At 38.8% G+C, this 17,182-nt stretch overlaps 1 protein-coding gene across 1 annotated transcript in view; it reads right to left on the bottom strand.

The window, feature by feature from the left end:
* LOC111234694 (probable E3 ubiquitin-protein ligase HERC1) overlaps positions 1–17,182 on the bottom strand; it is a 45,157-nt gene that overhangs the window by 11,400 nt on the left and 16,575 nt on the right. Inside the window, exons 37-57 of the mRNA XM_022762850.1 lie at positions 16,809–17,034; positions 16,008–16,302; positions 14,876–15,663; positions 14,077–14,290; positions 13,216–13,385; positions 12,291–12,374; positions 11,191–11,377; positions 10,961–11,088; positions 10,603–10,811; positions 10,086–10,285; positions 9,878–9,930; positions 9,584–9,781; positions 8,702–8,867; positions 8,358–8,607; positions 7,448–7,676; positions 7,093–7,370; positions 6,569–6,696; positions 6,139–6,266; positions 5,535–5,762; positions 4,682–4,809; positions 4,302–4,501 (exon numbers count right to left, since the gene is read on the bottom strand). Coding sequence (XP_022618571.1) covers positions 4,302–4,501; positions 4,682–4,809; positions 5,535–5,762; positions 6,139–6,266; positions 6,569–6,696; positions 7,093–7,370; positions 7,448–7,676; positions 8,358–8,607; positions 8,702–8,867; positions 9,584–9,781; positions 9,878–9,930; positions 10,086–10,285; positions 10,603–10,811; positions 10,961–11,088; positions 11,191–11,377; positions 12,291–12,374; positions 13,216–13,385; positions 14,077–14,290; positions 14,876–15,663; positions 16,008–16,302; positions 16,809–17,034 — 4,487 coding nt within the window. The remainder of the gene's footprint in view (positions 1–4,301; positions 4,502–4,681; positions 4,810–5,534; positions 5,763–6,138; positions 6,267–6,568; positions 6,697–7,092; positions 7,371–7,447; positions 7,677–8,357; positions 8,608–8,701; positions 8,868–9,583; positions 9,782–9,877; positions 9,931–10,085; positions 10,286–10,602; positions 10,812–10,960; positions 11,089–11,190; positions 11,378–12,290; positions 12,375–13,215; positions 13,386–14,076; positions 14,291–14,875; positions 15,664–16,007; positions 16,303–16,808; positions 17,035–17,182) is intronic.

The raw sequence follows: 17,182 nt of genomic DNA on the forward strand, positions 1-17,182 counted from the left end.
TATAGTACAGCATAAAATGTCATAGTATAGTAAGGCATAAAACGTCAAAAAACGTCATCGTATATTATGGCATAAAATTGTCAAAAAACGTCATAGTATAGTATGGCATAAAACGTCAAAAAACGTCATAGTATATTATGGCATAAAATTGTCAAAAAACGTCATAGTATAGTACAGCATAAAATGTCATAGTATAGTAAGGCATAAAACGTCAAAAAACGTCATCGTATATTATGGCATAAAATTGTCAAAAAACGTCATAGTATAGTATGGCATAAAACGTCAAAAAACGTCATAGTATATTATGACGTAAAATTGTCAAAAAACGTCATAGTATAGTAAGGCTTAAAATTGTGATAAAACGTCATAGTCTAGTAAGGCATAAAACATCAAAAAATGTCATAGTATATTATGGCATAAAATTGTCAAAAAAAGTCATAGTTTAGTATGGATTAAAACGTCAAAAAACAACATAGTATAGTATGACATAAAATTGTCAAAAAACGTCATCATAGTATAAGTATGGCATAAAAACATTAAAATTATCATATTATAGTAAGGCAAAAAACGTTTGTGTGTCTACAGATTTATGTAGTGTTTCAGTGATCTCCCTGGTGTTTTAAAATTTACTAACTCTTTGTTCTCCTGTGCTGAAGACGACTTCCTGGATTGCCAGGACCCATTCCCCTTCTACATTCACCATAACTATTGTCTTTTCCCAAATAAACTTTCTTGCACTGTTATTGCTGGTGTGTTTTGTGTCCTGTCATGCTCTGGGGTCATACATCAGTTCTGATGAAAACATAACAGTTAGGCATAAAAAATTATATTGCAGTAAGGTATAAAAAAGTAATTATAGTAAGTGTGGCATACAAACATCATAGTATAGTACAGCATAAAATGTCATAGTATAGTAAGGCATAAAACGTCAAAAAACGTGATCGTATATTATGGCATAAAATTGTCAAAAAACGTCGTAGTATAGTACAGCATAAAAGGTCATAGTATAGTAAGGCATAAAACGTCAAAAAATGTCATCGTATATTATGGCATAAAATTGTCCAAAAACGTCATAGTATAGTATGGCATAAAACGTCAAAAAACGTCATAGTATATTATGGCATAAAATTGTCAAAAAACGTCATAGTATAGTACAGCATAAAATGTCATAGTATAGTATGGCATAAAACGTCAAAAAACGTCATCGTATATTATGGCATAAAATTGTCAAAAAACGTCATAGAATAGTATGGCATAAAACGTCAAAAAACGTCGTAGTATATTATGGCATAAAATTGTCAAAAAACATCATAGTATAGTATGGCATAAAACGTCAGAAAACGTCATAGTATATTATGGCATAAAATTGTCAAAAAACGTCATAGTATAGTACAGCATAAAATGTCATAGTATAGTAAGGCATAAAACGTCAAAAAACGTCATAGTATATTATGGCATAAAATTGTCAAAAAACGTCATAGTATAGTACAGCATAAAATGTCATAGTATAGTAAGGCATAAAACGTCAAAAAACGTCATAGTATATTATGGCATAAAATTGTCAAAAAACGTCATAGTATAGTACAGCATAAAATGTCATAGTATAGTAAGGCATAAAACGTCAAAAAACGTCATCGTATATTATGGCATAAAATTGTCAAAAAACGTCATAGTATAGTATGGCATAAAACGTCAAAAAACGTCATAGTATATTATGGCATAAAATTGTCAAAAAACGTCATAGTATAGTACAGCATAAAATGTCATAGTATAGTAAGGCATAAAACGTCAAAAAACGTCATCGTATATTATGGCATAAAATTGTCAAAAAACGTCATAGTATAGTATGGCATAAAACGTCAAAAAACGTCATAGTATATTATGGCATAAAATTGTCAAAAAACGTCATAGTATAGTACAGCATAAAATGTCATAGTATAGTAAGGCATAAAACGTCAAAAAACGTCATCGTATATTATGGCATAAAATTGTCAAAAAACGTCATAGTATAGTATGGCATAAAACGTCAAAAAACGTCATAGTATATTATGGCATAAAATTGTCAAAAAACGTCATAGTATAGTGCAGCATAAAAGGTGATAGTATAGTGAGGCAAAAAACGTCAAAAAACGTCATCGTATATTATGGCATAAAATTGTCAAAAAACGTCATAGTATAGTATGGCATAAAATGTCAAAAAAACGTCATAATATATTATGGCATAAAATTGTCAAAAAACGTCATAGTATAGTACAGCATAACAGGTGATCGTATAGTGAGGCATAAAACGTAAAAAAACGTCATCGTATATTATGGCATAAAATTGTCAAAAAACGTCATAGTATAGTATGGCATAAAACGTCAAAAAATGTCATAGTATATTATGGCATAAAATTGTCAATAAACGTCATAGTATTGTGCAACATAAAAGGTAATGGTATAGTAAGGCATAAAACGTCAAAAAACGTCATAGTATATTATGACATAAAATTGTCAAAAACGTCATAGTATAGTATGGATTAAAACGTCAAAAAACATCATAGTGTAGTATGACATAAAATTGTAAAAAACGTCATCATAGTATAAGTATGGCATAAAAACAACAAAAACCATCATATTGTAGTAAGGCAAAAAACGTTTGTGTGTCTACAGATTTATGTAGTGTTTCAGTGATCTCCCTGGTGTTTTAAAATTTACTAACTCTTTGTTCTCCTGTGCTGAAGACGACTTCCTGGATTTCCAGGACCCACTCCCCTTCTACATTCACCATCACTATTGTCGTTTCCCAAATAAACCTTCTTGCACTGTTATTGCTTGTGTGTTTTGTGTCCTGTTATGCTCTGGGGTTATACATCAGTTCTGATGAAAACATAACAGTTAGGCATAAAAAATTATATTGCAGTAAGGTATAAAAAAGTAATTATAGTAAGTGTGGCATACAAACATCATAGTATAGTACAGCATTAAACGTCATAGTATAGTAAGGCATAAAACGTCAAAAAACGTCATCATATATTATGGCATAAAATTGTCAAAAAACGTGATAGTATGGTAAGGCATAAAAACGTCATAGTATAGTAAGGCAAAAAACTTCATAAAATGACATATTATAATAAGGCAAAACATTTGAACAAACCTCATAGTATAGTATGGATTAAAACGTCATAGTTTGGTATGGCATAAAATTGTCAAAAAACGTCATAGTATACTATGGCATAAAACATCAGAAAACGTCATAGTATGGCATAAAATTGTCAAAAAACGTAGTATAGTAAGGCATAAAATTTTTAAAGAAACGTCATAGTATACTATGGCATAAAATGTCAGAAAACGTCATAGTATGGCATAAAATTGTCAAAAAAGTCATAGTCCAGTATGGCATAAAACGTAGTATAGTAAGGCATAAAATTGTCAAAAACGTCATAGTACAGTAAGACACAAAACGTGATAGTATGGTAAGGCATAAAAATGTCAAAGAACGACATAGTATAGTATGGCATAAAACGTCATAGTATAGTAAGGCATAAAATTGTATGGCATAAAATTGTCTAAAAAAGTCATAGCATAGTATGGCATAAAATTGTTAAAAGACGACATAGTATAGTAAGGAAAAAAATATGAACAAACCTCATAGTATAGTATGGATTAAAACGTCATAGTATAGTATGGCATAAAATGTCAGAAAACGTCATAGTATAGTATGGCTTAAAATTGTCATAAAACCTCATAGTATACTATGGCATAAAACGTCAAAAAAAGTGATAGTATAAAAAGGTAAAAAGCATCACAGTATAATAAGGTAAAAAAAACTGTCAATAAACGTATAGTTAGGTATAAAAAGCATAAAAACGACATAATATAGTAAGGCATGAAAAGTCATAAAAACGACAATATAGTTAGGCATGAAAAGTCATAAAAACAACATAGTATAGTAAAGCATAATAAGTCATATAAACGTCATAATATAGTAAGGCATAAAAACATCATAGTACAGTAAGGCATAAAAAGTCAAAAAAAGGTCATAGTATAGTAAGGCATACAATCGCCATAGTATAGTGAGGGATAATTCTGTCCTTCCAAAATATTGGTGGGGACATGTCCCTACTGTCCATATGCAAACCTACACCCTTGATCTACAATATGAACAAATGGAAAAACATGCAACTATTATTAGATATTGTTAGATTTTCATGAATTCTTTTTATATCTTTCTCTAAAACTGTTACAATTTTGTTAAATTATTGGTTATCTAGAAACAAAAGAGTCAGAGAAAGAATGAAGAATGAGTTATTTAAACTCACGCAGCCATCATGAGCTTGGGATCAGGTGCTCTGCCAGCAAGGGGGCACCATTCAGCAATGTTAACCGTGCTGGTGTGAATGAGGGAGTGCAGGGTCACCCAGGTGCCACCAGAGCGTCCCAGTATCTTTGTTACCTCTGACCTGCTCAAGCAGAGCAGCAGGTGTCCTGTGGGATCCCATTTTAGAGAACTCACACTGTCCTGTAGAGTGAAGAGAAGGAGAGTGAACAGTAAAAATGATTTCCTGTATATTCTGTGTCACAGTGTAGACAACAGTGTCACATAGTTGGGTTTGAGGCACATGCAGTTCTTTGTCTCTTATGCAGGGCTCTTCAGCATACTACAATCAAAATGAGTATGGAGGAAACTTTGCAGACAAACCTGGAAGACAGACAGCACTACAGGCTGCTCATTCTCATAGGTCTCAGTTGTGGCCAAAAGGATCTTTCCAGTGGGATAGCCCACTGCAAAAGGCTTGTCCTCACTGTGCCAGGCGACACACTGGGGGGCTAGAAGGAATCATGGGAGAAGATCAGTCTTTTAAAAGAATAAGTTGATATTTTTGAGATATGAATGTTGCATTCTTGCCTAGAGTTAGATGAGAAGATTGATGCCACTGTTGGGTTTATACGAAGGTAGAGCCAGGAGTTGATTACCTTAGCTCAGTTTAGCTAATCTTAAATGAATGTAGCATAAAGACTGGATGCAAGGAGTTTTTACATTTTGTTATACTTGTGTATAGATAAAACAAACAAGACAAGTTAATTAATTCTTGCTTTTGGACAGAGCCAGGCCGGCTGTTTCCACCTCTTTTCAGACTTTATGCTAAACTAAGCTAAGCAGCTGCTGACTCTAGTTTCGTATTTACCATACAGGCATGAAAGTGGCATCAATCTTCTCATCTAACTCCCAGTAAGAATGAAAATAGGTGCGTTTTCCAAAAGGCTGAATTAGGCCTTTAAGTCTAAAACATGTACTCAATTTCAAAAATAGTATGAGTGGAGATGTGTCCATTCAAACACATCAGCTAAGAGGAATTATCAACAATAGAAATTTAAAGAGAAATATGTAGTAAGTTAAACAATTAATTTTAAATGTTTTCAGTATGTCACTGAATGTAATGTCTCTCTTTATAATTACATTAAAATCTGAGTGTGATGTGTGATTTCATTTTCATGAAAAACATTTTATTCTGTTAGGATCTGTCAGTAACAGTGTGTAGCAGCCACCTCACCCTCTTTCCTGTGGCAGTGGGTGAGTTCAGTGCTCTTCACATTTAACTCCATTTCCTGCATTGTGACCTGCAGCCAGCAGAGGGAGCCATCCAGCCGACCCACCAACAGGCTCTCAGCAGCTCTATTCTTACAGGCTGGCGGCTGGTCAAGGACCCACAAGCTGAAGGTGTGAGCCCAGCAGAGGGCTGTGACCCGAGACACCTGAGCCTCCACATGACAGTGAGATCCTGTAAAGTGACAGAACAATTCAAATTTTAGAGACTACTGATCTGATTATTAGACATCTTACAGCTGTTTAAAGTCCCCCTCTACTCAAAAATGTGTTTTGCTGCAGAATGATGTAGGTGCAGAGTTTGACACTTTTCATATTCATCTGCTGGAGGGGGAAGTTCCTCTGTGATCACTTTAAATCTTTTTAAGATTTAGGCATGTAACTATAAGGGTGATTTTATAAAAATGTGAAAAAACAATACCAGGCAAATTATTGTTCGAAGCAGAGTATTTTTATGTGTCCTATTACATGTCGGGAGGTGGTCTTTCTTAACAAGACAAGTAATAAAATTTGAGACTAGTAAAAAAAAAAAAAAACACAAATGCACTTACCCCTGATGTTCATGATGTTGATGTGTTTGTTCTCAGGGGCAGCCAAGAAGTTTCCCCCTGGACTCCAGTATACAGGAGACATGTGATGACATCTACCTGCCCTCTCACTGTTTGATCTGTCCGCCTTACTGGAGAGAGTCAAAGGGAGGAAAATCTGATTTCACCATCCAATCCTTTAATAGCAATCCCTTTGAGATTTTCAGAATTCTCTAGGTATCACACAGGAACCATTAATTTTTCATAATATATTTTAATTAAGGCTAAAATGTACATCTTTCTGTGCAAGTATACTAGTCTTTCTAAATTATGAATATAGATATTTACCTATAAAAAAAATGAAGGTTTGAGAAGTTAGATAACCAGATATCTTTTAAAAATTTAGCATCAAAACAATAACAAAATAATCAATACTGGATAGAGTAGACACTACCTCGTAATGCAGGAAAAAGTGGTCTGTAATTCCACTGAGTTCTGGTTGATGCTCCATAGTTGCACCACTTTGTCCTGAGAACATGTAGCCAGCAAGCTCTGCTCACTGCTCCAGGAACAGCTAGCCACCTGAAATGAACAGAAATAATGTAAAGATACTTATACTACATTTGACACGATTGGTGGGGAAATTTCATACCTGTACCGCTGAAATAGATGCTTTATAGACCACTTACTGCTGTGCACAGTCGTGTTTGATGTGTGATTGATTATGATGATGATTAAGATGATTATTATAATGATGATTAATATTCTCACATTTTGTTTACATAGATAATGGAAAGCCATGGCTTTATTTTCTGAACACATATCATCCTGTTATCAAAACACAGGAGAATAATGTTTGTGCTATGAAAAACGTAAACAGAAACAATACATGTAGCTGTGACCAAGCATTGTTACAATGCAGATTGTTCAAATAAATTGTACTGAATTGACTGAGTACTAATCCTATAAATCCCGTACCTTGTTGTAATGTCCTTCCAGCCTCTTGAGAGGACATTTGCGTAAGTCACCAGCCAGGTCGCTGTATGTCTGGGGACGATTAGGACTGTCTCTTCCTGTTGCGGCCAAGGCCTGCACCAGCTGCTGTGCTGCCCACTGGCGGTGTTTACTGGTCAGCCTGGCAGACAGGACACATGCTGCCAACGCATTAGCCAGCTCCAGAGGGCCCACTCTGGCATTCAAGTGGGGTAGAGGGGAGGGAGGCAAGGACGAAGAAGACACCCCGTGGTTTCCTGCATCTACATTAAACAGACACATAGGATTTCAAACACTGTAATAAATAATTACACATAACAACACAACCACTCTCTCTCACCATTAGTCTCGTGTTCGGCCCTGTCTGGGCTGTAACAGTGAACACCCTTTTCCGTCAGCAGGGTGACCAGACTTTGCGTGACCAGGAATGTTGGGGGCGTCTGGTCATTGCAGTCCCTCTGCTGCTGGGCTCCCTGGGCTGCAGCTGTTAGACTGGAGCTCAGGCAACCTCTCTGCTGTGGGTCACTGATGGCCCCGATGTTCTCCCCTGTAGCTGCTGCCATTAGGTCCTACAGGCAGCAATATTAAGAGGATATTCACATTTTAGAATTTACATTCTTTTGCCAGCATTTATACAGTATATGTTCACACTGAAATTATCACTTAATGCTTAGATAATTTCTTATTTCAATGGATCATAATATCATTTATAATTTTCTATGCTTTTGCCACATTTGTTCCTTTAATTTCATCTGAAAAAAAAGCTCTTTATTTTAATCTTAATTACTGTATTTTTGTATATTTATTGTGCTGTACATGTGTTGGTTTTAAGTCATTCTTGAAGCTCATTGTAATGAATCTTTTAGCAGCCTAAATTTGCTTTCATCACAGTTTTCAATGAATACTTGGCCTTATTCCTATATAAATAAATAAAGCATAAAACAACCAATTATATCGAGTCAGATGTCCAAACAGCCAATCGGCCTAAATTCCAGTCCAGACATCCACAGTCTAACTGATCACACTGTAATTAATTCAGACAAATATGGAAAAAGTACAAGAGAGAAAATGTAATTAACTGATGTATTAAAAAATATGTACATTTATTATTATCAAAAGGCATTTGTGACACTGTAATATAGAGCTGATATAGTGATATAATGTGATGTAAAACTTAGATCTTTTTGCCCAAAGATGATAATTAGCTTATACAGTTTTTATAAATAGTGGATTGACCAAAGAAAACTGACCTGAGTGCATATCTCCACTAGCTGTCTGTAAGCAGTAGAGCTATGGGAAACCACGCTGCCGATGGCTGAGGTAAGGAAGCTGAGGCAGGTGGAGTTGTTGCGTTCGGTTGCCTGCCCCTTTGCACCTGACTGTCTGTCCACACAGTTGTGAGCCCTGCCCCCTGCTGCTAGAGTCATCAAACGCACCAAGATGCGGATATCTGCCAGACCCAAGGACTCTAATCCATTGGACTGGCTGCACACTGATGCACTGGAGAGGAAGATAAAATAGGAATCCTGAAACCGCAGTGAATTGGTGAAAAAAATGTATCAACAAGGGTATATTTTGGTCAGATGTAATGTACCTAGAGGCAGTTTGAGACAGTGCTCTCATCACCATGCTGTAGGCTAGCAGAATCTGTGCGGTGGAGGTGACTCTTCTTAAAGCTTTCAGTCTGTCATGAGAGTCCCTCAGTGATATTGCCTGCTGTCCAAGGCTCAAAGAGGTCTTCTGCTCAACAAGGGCATTCCCTGGTGAGGACAAAAAAAAACACATCAAAGAGGATTCTGTTAGTTATAGGACAAAGCACTGATACATCTTGCTAAACTCATATTAAATTACTCTGACAGTACATGGTATGCTTATCCCTCTGATGTCAGCATGCAAAAAAAAAAAAAAAAGAACAACCATGCTGGTTCACTGGGAATATGTGTGCCTCAGATGTGCAGCTATGATAAATGAGTAATGAGGCACTATGCTGCAGTAAGTCTGACTGTGGATGGAGTGTGGATGCTGCCAACAAGCACACAGGGAATGTGGGTGTGTGTTACAAAAAAGTGGGCTAAATCTTTCACCAGAGATAAAGTGAAAGAAACATCCAATAGGAACAAGATGACAATTAACCACTGAGTGAATGCAACCTACTGTTCTGTTTGTATATGACCTGCTATTTAATATTCAGAGGTGTGTGGATACTGGAATTTTTATTATAGTCATGGGTGATTGGTTTGGTGTCACACTGTCCTACAGTCATGAAAGAGCTGCAGAAAAAGTGAATGGAAAATCAAATGAGACCTCTGCCCTTTACCTAGGATTCTTCCACTCTTTAATGTGCAAGTTTGCATGCAACTGCTTTTTTCCAGTTCCATCATACAGTATGGGCAAAGGCATCATATTTATCTGTCACCACTGAACTCATTGATGCTGAACCACAACTATAGTAGCTACTATAATAAACACCCAGTACCTTTGGGAGCTGCTGCGCTTGTTGGGTCAGCAGAGCTGTAAACCCGGGCTCCGAGTGGATCTGGCTCAGTAAAGGCTATGGGGTCTGGTACCAGCTTCTTTTCCGTCAGCCCCAGCGGTCTCAGCAAGAGCCCAAAGTCCTCCAGGCCCGTCAGCTTGTCTGTGTCACACTCGTCTTGGTGGCTCATTTCCCAATCATCTTAGCAAACAGAAGTACCATTCATATTACAAAAAAATGCATTTAATGAGTATCAAATGACTTGTCCTACTTTAGAGTGAAAATACCCTTTCCTACCATCGGATGTGCTGTCCAACTGGCCAATCAAATCAGATGTCAGACCTTTAATCCTAAAAGCAAATGGAGGACAAAACAACGTTAAATAATAGGCTATATACTGTAACCAGTTACATGTACAAACATCAAACAGTCTAGAGGCACAGTTGCATGCATCCATTCATCATTTCCTGCATACATCATGTGACATACAGTATATCTGCTTTACCTTTCATATTTAGAACTTGTGTCGCTCAGGTTTGCAGCCAGATACTTTTCCCTGCAGGAGCTGCAGAGGAGGTAGAAGGGAAAGTTGGAGCCACACTCCCCTTTGAACCAGACATCCACGTAAGCCCCGGTGCTGTCGTAGCCCTTTCGTGCTGCACTCTGCCCGCAACCTGGGTGACGCCGCTTTATGTGATTGTTAAACTGCAGGGTAAGGGTGTTGCACAGCTCACATTTCACCATCTGACTGTGTTCTTCTCCACCCTAAAACAATGGTAATAAGATGGATGATAATATTTCTAGTACACTGACAAGAAGTGAACTGTATGCATGAATGTTTTAAACACAGTGTAGGAATAAATACAATGTACAAAATTATGTGACACTTGACACAAGTTAGTCTGTGACCTCTGTGGTTGTCGTTTTGCATTTCAAATCATAACATATATTTATTAAAATAATCAAATCTAGATTTTTGTTTTGTCCATGTTTTGTAGCTTTAGTGATAATTTGTGTGTCACCTCCACTATCTGGAGTGTGTCTCTCTCCAAACTGAAGAACGAGGGGGTGAGCAGGTCCTCATAACTTTCCTCATGGTATGGGTCATCCATGTAGCCCAACTCTGACTCCTCCTCAGCAGAGAAAGGATGAAACTCCACCTGCTCTGGCCATTCACCGACTGCTGTGTGCTGCTGGTACAGCTGTGGGAGGGGGTTGGGTGATGGCAAGTCTGAAAAGATTGTGTTTGTTTCAAATGAAAACACTCAGTAAGATGTACAGTAAGTGTGAGAATTTTGTTATCAGCCACAAAACCAACACATGATCTAACACAGCTTTGATGTGCACATTTCATTCCTGAATCAAAGCTGTTACTCTGACCTGCCCTTCGGAAGGAGGTCCTCTGAGTTGGGCCTGAGCGTCGCCGCCGAGCCGGAGGTGGTCTGTTCCTGGTCAGGTGGACATCCAAGAAGTTCTCCCTCTCTATCCAGTCCAGCCCTGGCAACAAGCTGTAAACAAAATAACATGCAGTCCGTCAGCAAACTGGTTGTACTTATGACAATATTACTGTACCAACTGCAAAATGTGAGTATGCTTCTGAAATCTCTGACCTTTCACTGGGTTGACTGGTGGAGCGCTCAGGACATTGCACTGTCTCCGGTCCATCTGGAGACGGGGTCTCAGGAGCACCCTCGGGTCTAGCCGACTCGGCTGCCTGCTGTTCCTCAGTCAGGGGGTGCTCTAGCATCCAGCTGGCCAACACCTCAATGGTCTGAGAGTCCAAGTCACCTGCTACATCTGGGAGGGACCACAGGGAAGTTGAACTGTCAGAGTTCAAAAAAAAAGGATGGATCATGGAGTGCTGCATTGCTACTTCATGTCGGACATCACCACCAGATGATCACGCTTCTGTGTACTGTTTAAGGTCAGGCTGGTACATCTGCTCTGACAGTAAAAGTATGGGATGAGGGGTGGTGTGCAATTTGTGATATAGTACGTGATAAAAATTTGCAAAATTAGCATAATGAGGGGAATTTAAGTGATAAAAGTGTGACACTGTATATTGGTGCTATGTGTAAATGTGAAAATACACTTAGAATTGTTTACATGCTCAGAATACACATATGATCTGTGCCATACGAAAACTAAAAATTCTGAATTGGTTCAGTTTTACTGTGAGGTGACATTGTCACCTTAGGAGCTTCTGTGAGCAACATTTTAGTGAAAATAAGATTTGCATGAAATTCAAAATGACAGTGTAGTGTTGTAAGAAACTGAGTAGAAATGTTTAAAGGCTTGACAATTTTCTTTCCTTTTCTGATGAGAGGTGGGAAAATCTGATGACCATCCACCAAATTACATTTCTCCAGTAGGCAGAAGGCAGAAAATCAGGAAGACACTTGTTTTCTTTGAACAGCCTCATTATAATAATGATAATATGTATTAAATATATGGTAATAGTAATTTTGATGCATGTTATTTTTGCATTAACACTAGAAAATAACAACAGCACTGTGTTCATCCTAAAACCAATAAATCAAGTATTTTATCAAAGAAAAGGCTTTTTTTTTTCCACACACACAACACACACTTTCCTCTTTATAAATACTACAGGAAGGCTGCAGCACACAGTGAAGGACAGATGTTTAAAATAGAAAAGCACATGAAGCAAAAAAGTCTGTGGTATCAGACACACTCCACAAAGCAGTACCTGCTGCCTCCATGGCCCAGTAGATATGTCTCATAGAGAATCCCATTTCTAGCAACCGACTGGTGACAAACATTTGTGTCCGTTCTGGTGGTTGAGGAGAAAAGGAAAAGTACACAAAAAACAGAAAACAAAAACAAGCCCACAGCGACATCTTGAATATTTCATGCATGTAGACTGCTGTGGAATTTAGCAGATAAATAAAATTACCTTCACATTTAGTTTTAATTCTTATCCTTATGCTGTTTTATTAGTTTACAGACAAAACGCCATCTTCATCCTACGTACAGTACACCTTTTCAATTTAGTTTTCATGTCCTGAATGAATGATGACACCTACCAATCAACTGGCCTGTTAATCCTAATGTCTAAAATGTGAAAGTCAGAGCAATGACCTTAAGTTCAATGCACTAACCAGCAATGTTCAAAAAGAACACCAACATAACTGACAATGGAACAAATGGTGCCATTCAAGCATGTAAGTGCACAAACTGTGTCATGCATGCAGTTGATGGTTTTAATATCATATCTGTCCAATAACAGAGCAAAACACATGCTGTTTTGAGCAGCAGATAAGATAAGTGACAAATAGCTGAACATGTAAGATCATGCAAGAGACAGATTTTCTAATGAGTTATCACCGTTCTCCTGTTATGATAACACAGAAGTCTGGCTGAATTCAATTCATTTCGAAGTTACATTAATAGCATGTTTGAATATGAAGCCAGCATGGGGAAAAAGTTTGTTAAAAACCGAACTGACCTGCAATTCTGCAGCAACTAGCAATGATATTCTCTTTAAAACATTGTGATGTTTATCAGTAATTTTAAATTAGGAGATACATTTAAATTAGAGGAGTTTTTCTTTTTAATGTACTGCTGTGTATTGACAGCTTTTCCCCCATCAACGTCTCTGCGTTTGTTCTTACCCAGGCTGCTTCTGGCCTGCGTGCTGCAGGGACCTGGTTCCATGAAGCTAGTCTGCTGCTCTGTGAAGGCATCACAAGAAGCAGAGCTGGCCAGGCTGAAGCAAGGGTGCAGAACGGAGGGAGCACTAACCAGGCCGGTAAGCGTAGGGAACCGAGTTAGCACCATGTGCCTAGAAGGAGTGAAGATATAGTATATACAGTAATAACACAGAGCAAGTGGTGCTACACTACCAGTCGTCAGTCCCAAACAAACTTTTGAAATATTAAGTATCTAAAAGCAAAGTTGAGCCTCTTTTAACCTGATTTAAGATGCCTAAAAATCACAGCAAATCAAGCATGTATCCTTTTACGTCAACATTTTGCTCAAGCCTGGTAACCCAGAGAAGGTGGTAGAATATGTGCTTTGTATTGTAGGAGACTTTTGGCGAAGAGCTTGGTACTATTCTTGTCAAAATTCTCCTCCCTGGAGGGCTTAGAATGTATTTTCTGTTTTATTACATAACCCTGAAGCTGTTTGTTTGTTCGCCTCTTGAAAGCAGGAATAACACCGACACTCTGATCAGCTGGCTGGGTTAAGAGAAAAACAAGCAGGCAGAGCTGCAGCCTAGACTAAAGACAGTGCAAGCAGAATCCTCACTCTCTGTTTTCATATAGATCCTAACTCACCCATTCCCTGGACTTCAGAAAAGCTGCTGCCGCCAAAAGATACAGGTCTGTAGCAATCAGTAACATGAGAATTGACCATAACTCCAATTTCTGACAATGTACTGTACTGAGCTTTTAGTATGACTTACTCAACCAACAGGTAAATCAAATTAATATATATATTTTTTTCATATAACAAACCCATTCTATACTCACTGGAGGAGGCTGATCGGAAGGAAAGGGTTGAAATGATCAAGGCCATCTGCCTGCAGGTTTGTTGGCAGAGATGATGCCAAGTCAGTATTGGAGGATGAGGCAGAGGCTCTGTTTGACTGGCCGAAGATGGCAGTTCCTTCTGACCCTGCACTGTACAGGGACACAGAGCTGGAGGACTTAGAAATGGGCTGAGACGACAAGTGGTGGCCTGATTCTGCAAGGAAAATGTAATGACGAAGGTTAGATCACTCCCATTAGTTATTATTATACTATTTTTTTTTTTGACCCTGAATACATCACAACAGAGCTGCTTTTAAATCAACAGAAAATTATTCAGCTAATTTGACAGTTGATGGCTCTAGAGAACATGAGGCTTTATCTCGTCTCAACTTTATTGTGAACTGAATATCTTTGCGTTTTCTACTGATGCTCAGACAAAATAAGACTGCTGAAGTTGCCACCTTAGGCTTTGGGAAACTCCGATGGGCATTTTTCATCATTTTCTGATGTTTTGAAGACCACACGAACAATGAAAACAGTAGTTAGTAGTTGTAATATTAGGACTAATATCAACCAAGTCTTTTCAATGCAAAGGCCAAATAATTAAATATTCATGGTGTGTGGCTATGCTAGGTGTCCATGTTGCTACCTTATTTATTTCTTGACAAGTCCAACTCAACTCCTAAATCTGAATTTTTGTGACTTAAGTGTGAAACATGTCCAAGTTCGAAGTCTCCAGCTCTACGATACAGTAACCGAACAAAAATAACTACCAAATATAATCCATAAATTTAGATACCTTTGCGTTCTTTGTCCTCCTGCAGTCTGTTAAGGGCTCCTTTGTAGATCATGACCTGAGCCCTTTCCAGGTCAGTAAGAGACACGCTCTGTTTGATGGGACAGGGCCTGACCGCCCACTTCACCATGCTCTGCACCACATACTGCAACACTGATCTCAGCTCAGCACTCTCATCCCATTGTTTGCTGATGGTCTTAGCCTGGTCAGGGTTTAGGCTGGAGAGGGGACTGACTGAAGAGCTGGAAGGGTCATGTTTAGATACTAGAAGCAAATCTGATAGCTTCTCACAGCTAAAAATGACAGTGAGGGATTTCAAAGCTCCAATGAGAAGATATGAGACTCTTACTGCTCTCAGTTCAAGTGCAAAGGCATCTGCTTTAGAGGTTTGGGATGTTTGGTGAGGTAGGGATAGACAGGTCAGCTCCTGATGGTCCGTAATCTTTGTGGCATCTTTGGTTGAGGACGATGATATGAAGGGGTCTGTCTCAACCTTCTGATCTTTAAATTTTTTCCTCTCATCTTCTGTCAGCCATCTGACTTCATCAGATGCGTCTTCATCCAAACAGCTCTGCGTCTCGCCCTCTTTCGTGTTCTCCTCTGAATATTTCCTTTTGGGGCCTGGATAAGCCCCCAGCCACCCCTGCTCCTCCAGCAGCCCCATCAAATAAATCAGATCTAACAACACCGTAGGTTTGAGGCCTCCGAGTCGGGTGACATCGCAGCAGGATATGTCACAGGGCTCCAATGAGATGATCGGCGTGTCGCTGGGTGACCAAGAATTCATGGAGCTTAGTTATTGGAAGGATGGGAAGAACCCACAGATAGAGCATGGATTGACACCAGGACGGATTCAACAGGGGTTAATGGATTTAAGAATGAAGAAGGGGAAGCAAGAAGAAAGTAAGATCAGAGGGGTAAATGATGAAAAAAAATAAAGTAACTCACACAGGAGGAAAAATAAACACTAACAGAAAAGAATTATACAGAGTAGTAAAGATGCTGAAAGGACCAAGACAAGAAAAATATAATAATTGTTTAATGGAAGTTAATGAGAGTCATAAGTTAAGAAACATATACAAAGACATTTAATCATAAATAAGTAGGCGTAAGCATGAATATATATTTGTAATACCTGACAGAGAGGTCTGGCTCCTCCCACTGAAGCTTGGCCAGGGAGCTCCCTTCTTTCAGGACGCCAAGCAGAATAGCCCTGCGTCCGCTGGGTTTGTGTCGGCACAGACCTCCAGCCCGCAGACCACTGTCCACTCCTCCGATCAGGGCCAGTACCGGCCACACTTGGTTGCAAAGAGCAGCCAGCTTGGCCTCTGACAGGGACCGGCGATGTGCTGGCAATTCCCCTGTGTCGTCACCAGCCTGGTCTTTGTCTCTTTCATCCTCTTCTTTCTCAGAGTGTGTGGGACTGAAGCCTGCAGGAGAATGTATGACAGTGACAATCAAACAAAGAGTAATACCAATTTAGAAGATGTCCTTTATAAGGACAATACATTTCACATAAAAGTACATATTACCTTAATCAGTTGCCTTTAATTTTGAAACTCAAATACTCGATACTGCTTAACAGTCAGTGGCAAATGTTCAAGCCACAGATGTACCAAATCAAATAAGATTCTCCAGCTGGTTTCCTCCATCTGTTCTTCACACCAGCTGCTCACTCCTGGGTCCATGACAGGTGGACTGTGGCTGACAGGGAATTGTTTAACGTCTCTATTGCTTTTTTTTTTGTTTCATGTAACACATAACTGAAAGATAATGTGGAAACCTACATTGGTCAAAGAGAAAATTAGGGCCCTTCCTGTGTCCCTCAAAAATCTTAGGGGGGTAGTTATACACAAATCTAGCATACCTGGTACAAAATGTAACCGAGATTACTAGTACAAAACAGCAGGCTAAAATGTCTAAACTTGTGCCTGACCTTGATTGAAGCTTCCTAAGTCATCCTCTTTCAGCAAGGGACCAATGAGCTCAAGCTGGGTATGGATGTGCTGGTTGATGTGCAAGGCCCACTGGTCACACTGATGGAGCCTGCGGAGGAGCTGCACCGTCGACTCCAGCAGCACCGTCGTTCGAGGGCTGCAGAGAGGCTCACCAGGAAGTAGATTACTGGGCATACCTCTCATCTGGAGGTCACGCAGTGCCACCTGTGAGAAACACAGAGGCACGGTTTTGTTGCACTACAAATGTTTTCCTTGTCTTTAAATTTCTGGGTCCTAGTGTTGATACAATCCACAGGTGTCTTTATTCCAACTGTGGCTAAAGATCATGGTTATCAATAACAAAAATGCTTTG

Source organism: Seriola dumerili, unplaced genomic scaffold (genome assembly GCF_002260705.1).
Source record: "Seriola dumerili isolate Sdu_G_001 unplaced genomic scaffold, Sdu_1.0 BDQW01000450.1, whole genome shotgun sequence".
NCBI lineage: Eukaryota > Metazoa > Chordata > Actinopteri > Carangiformes > Carangidae > Seriola > Seriola dumerili.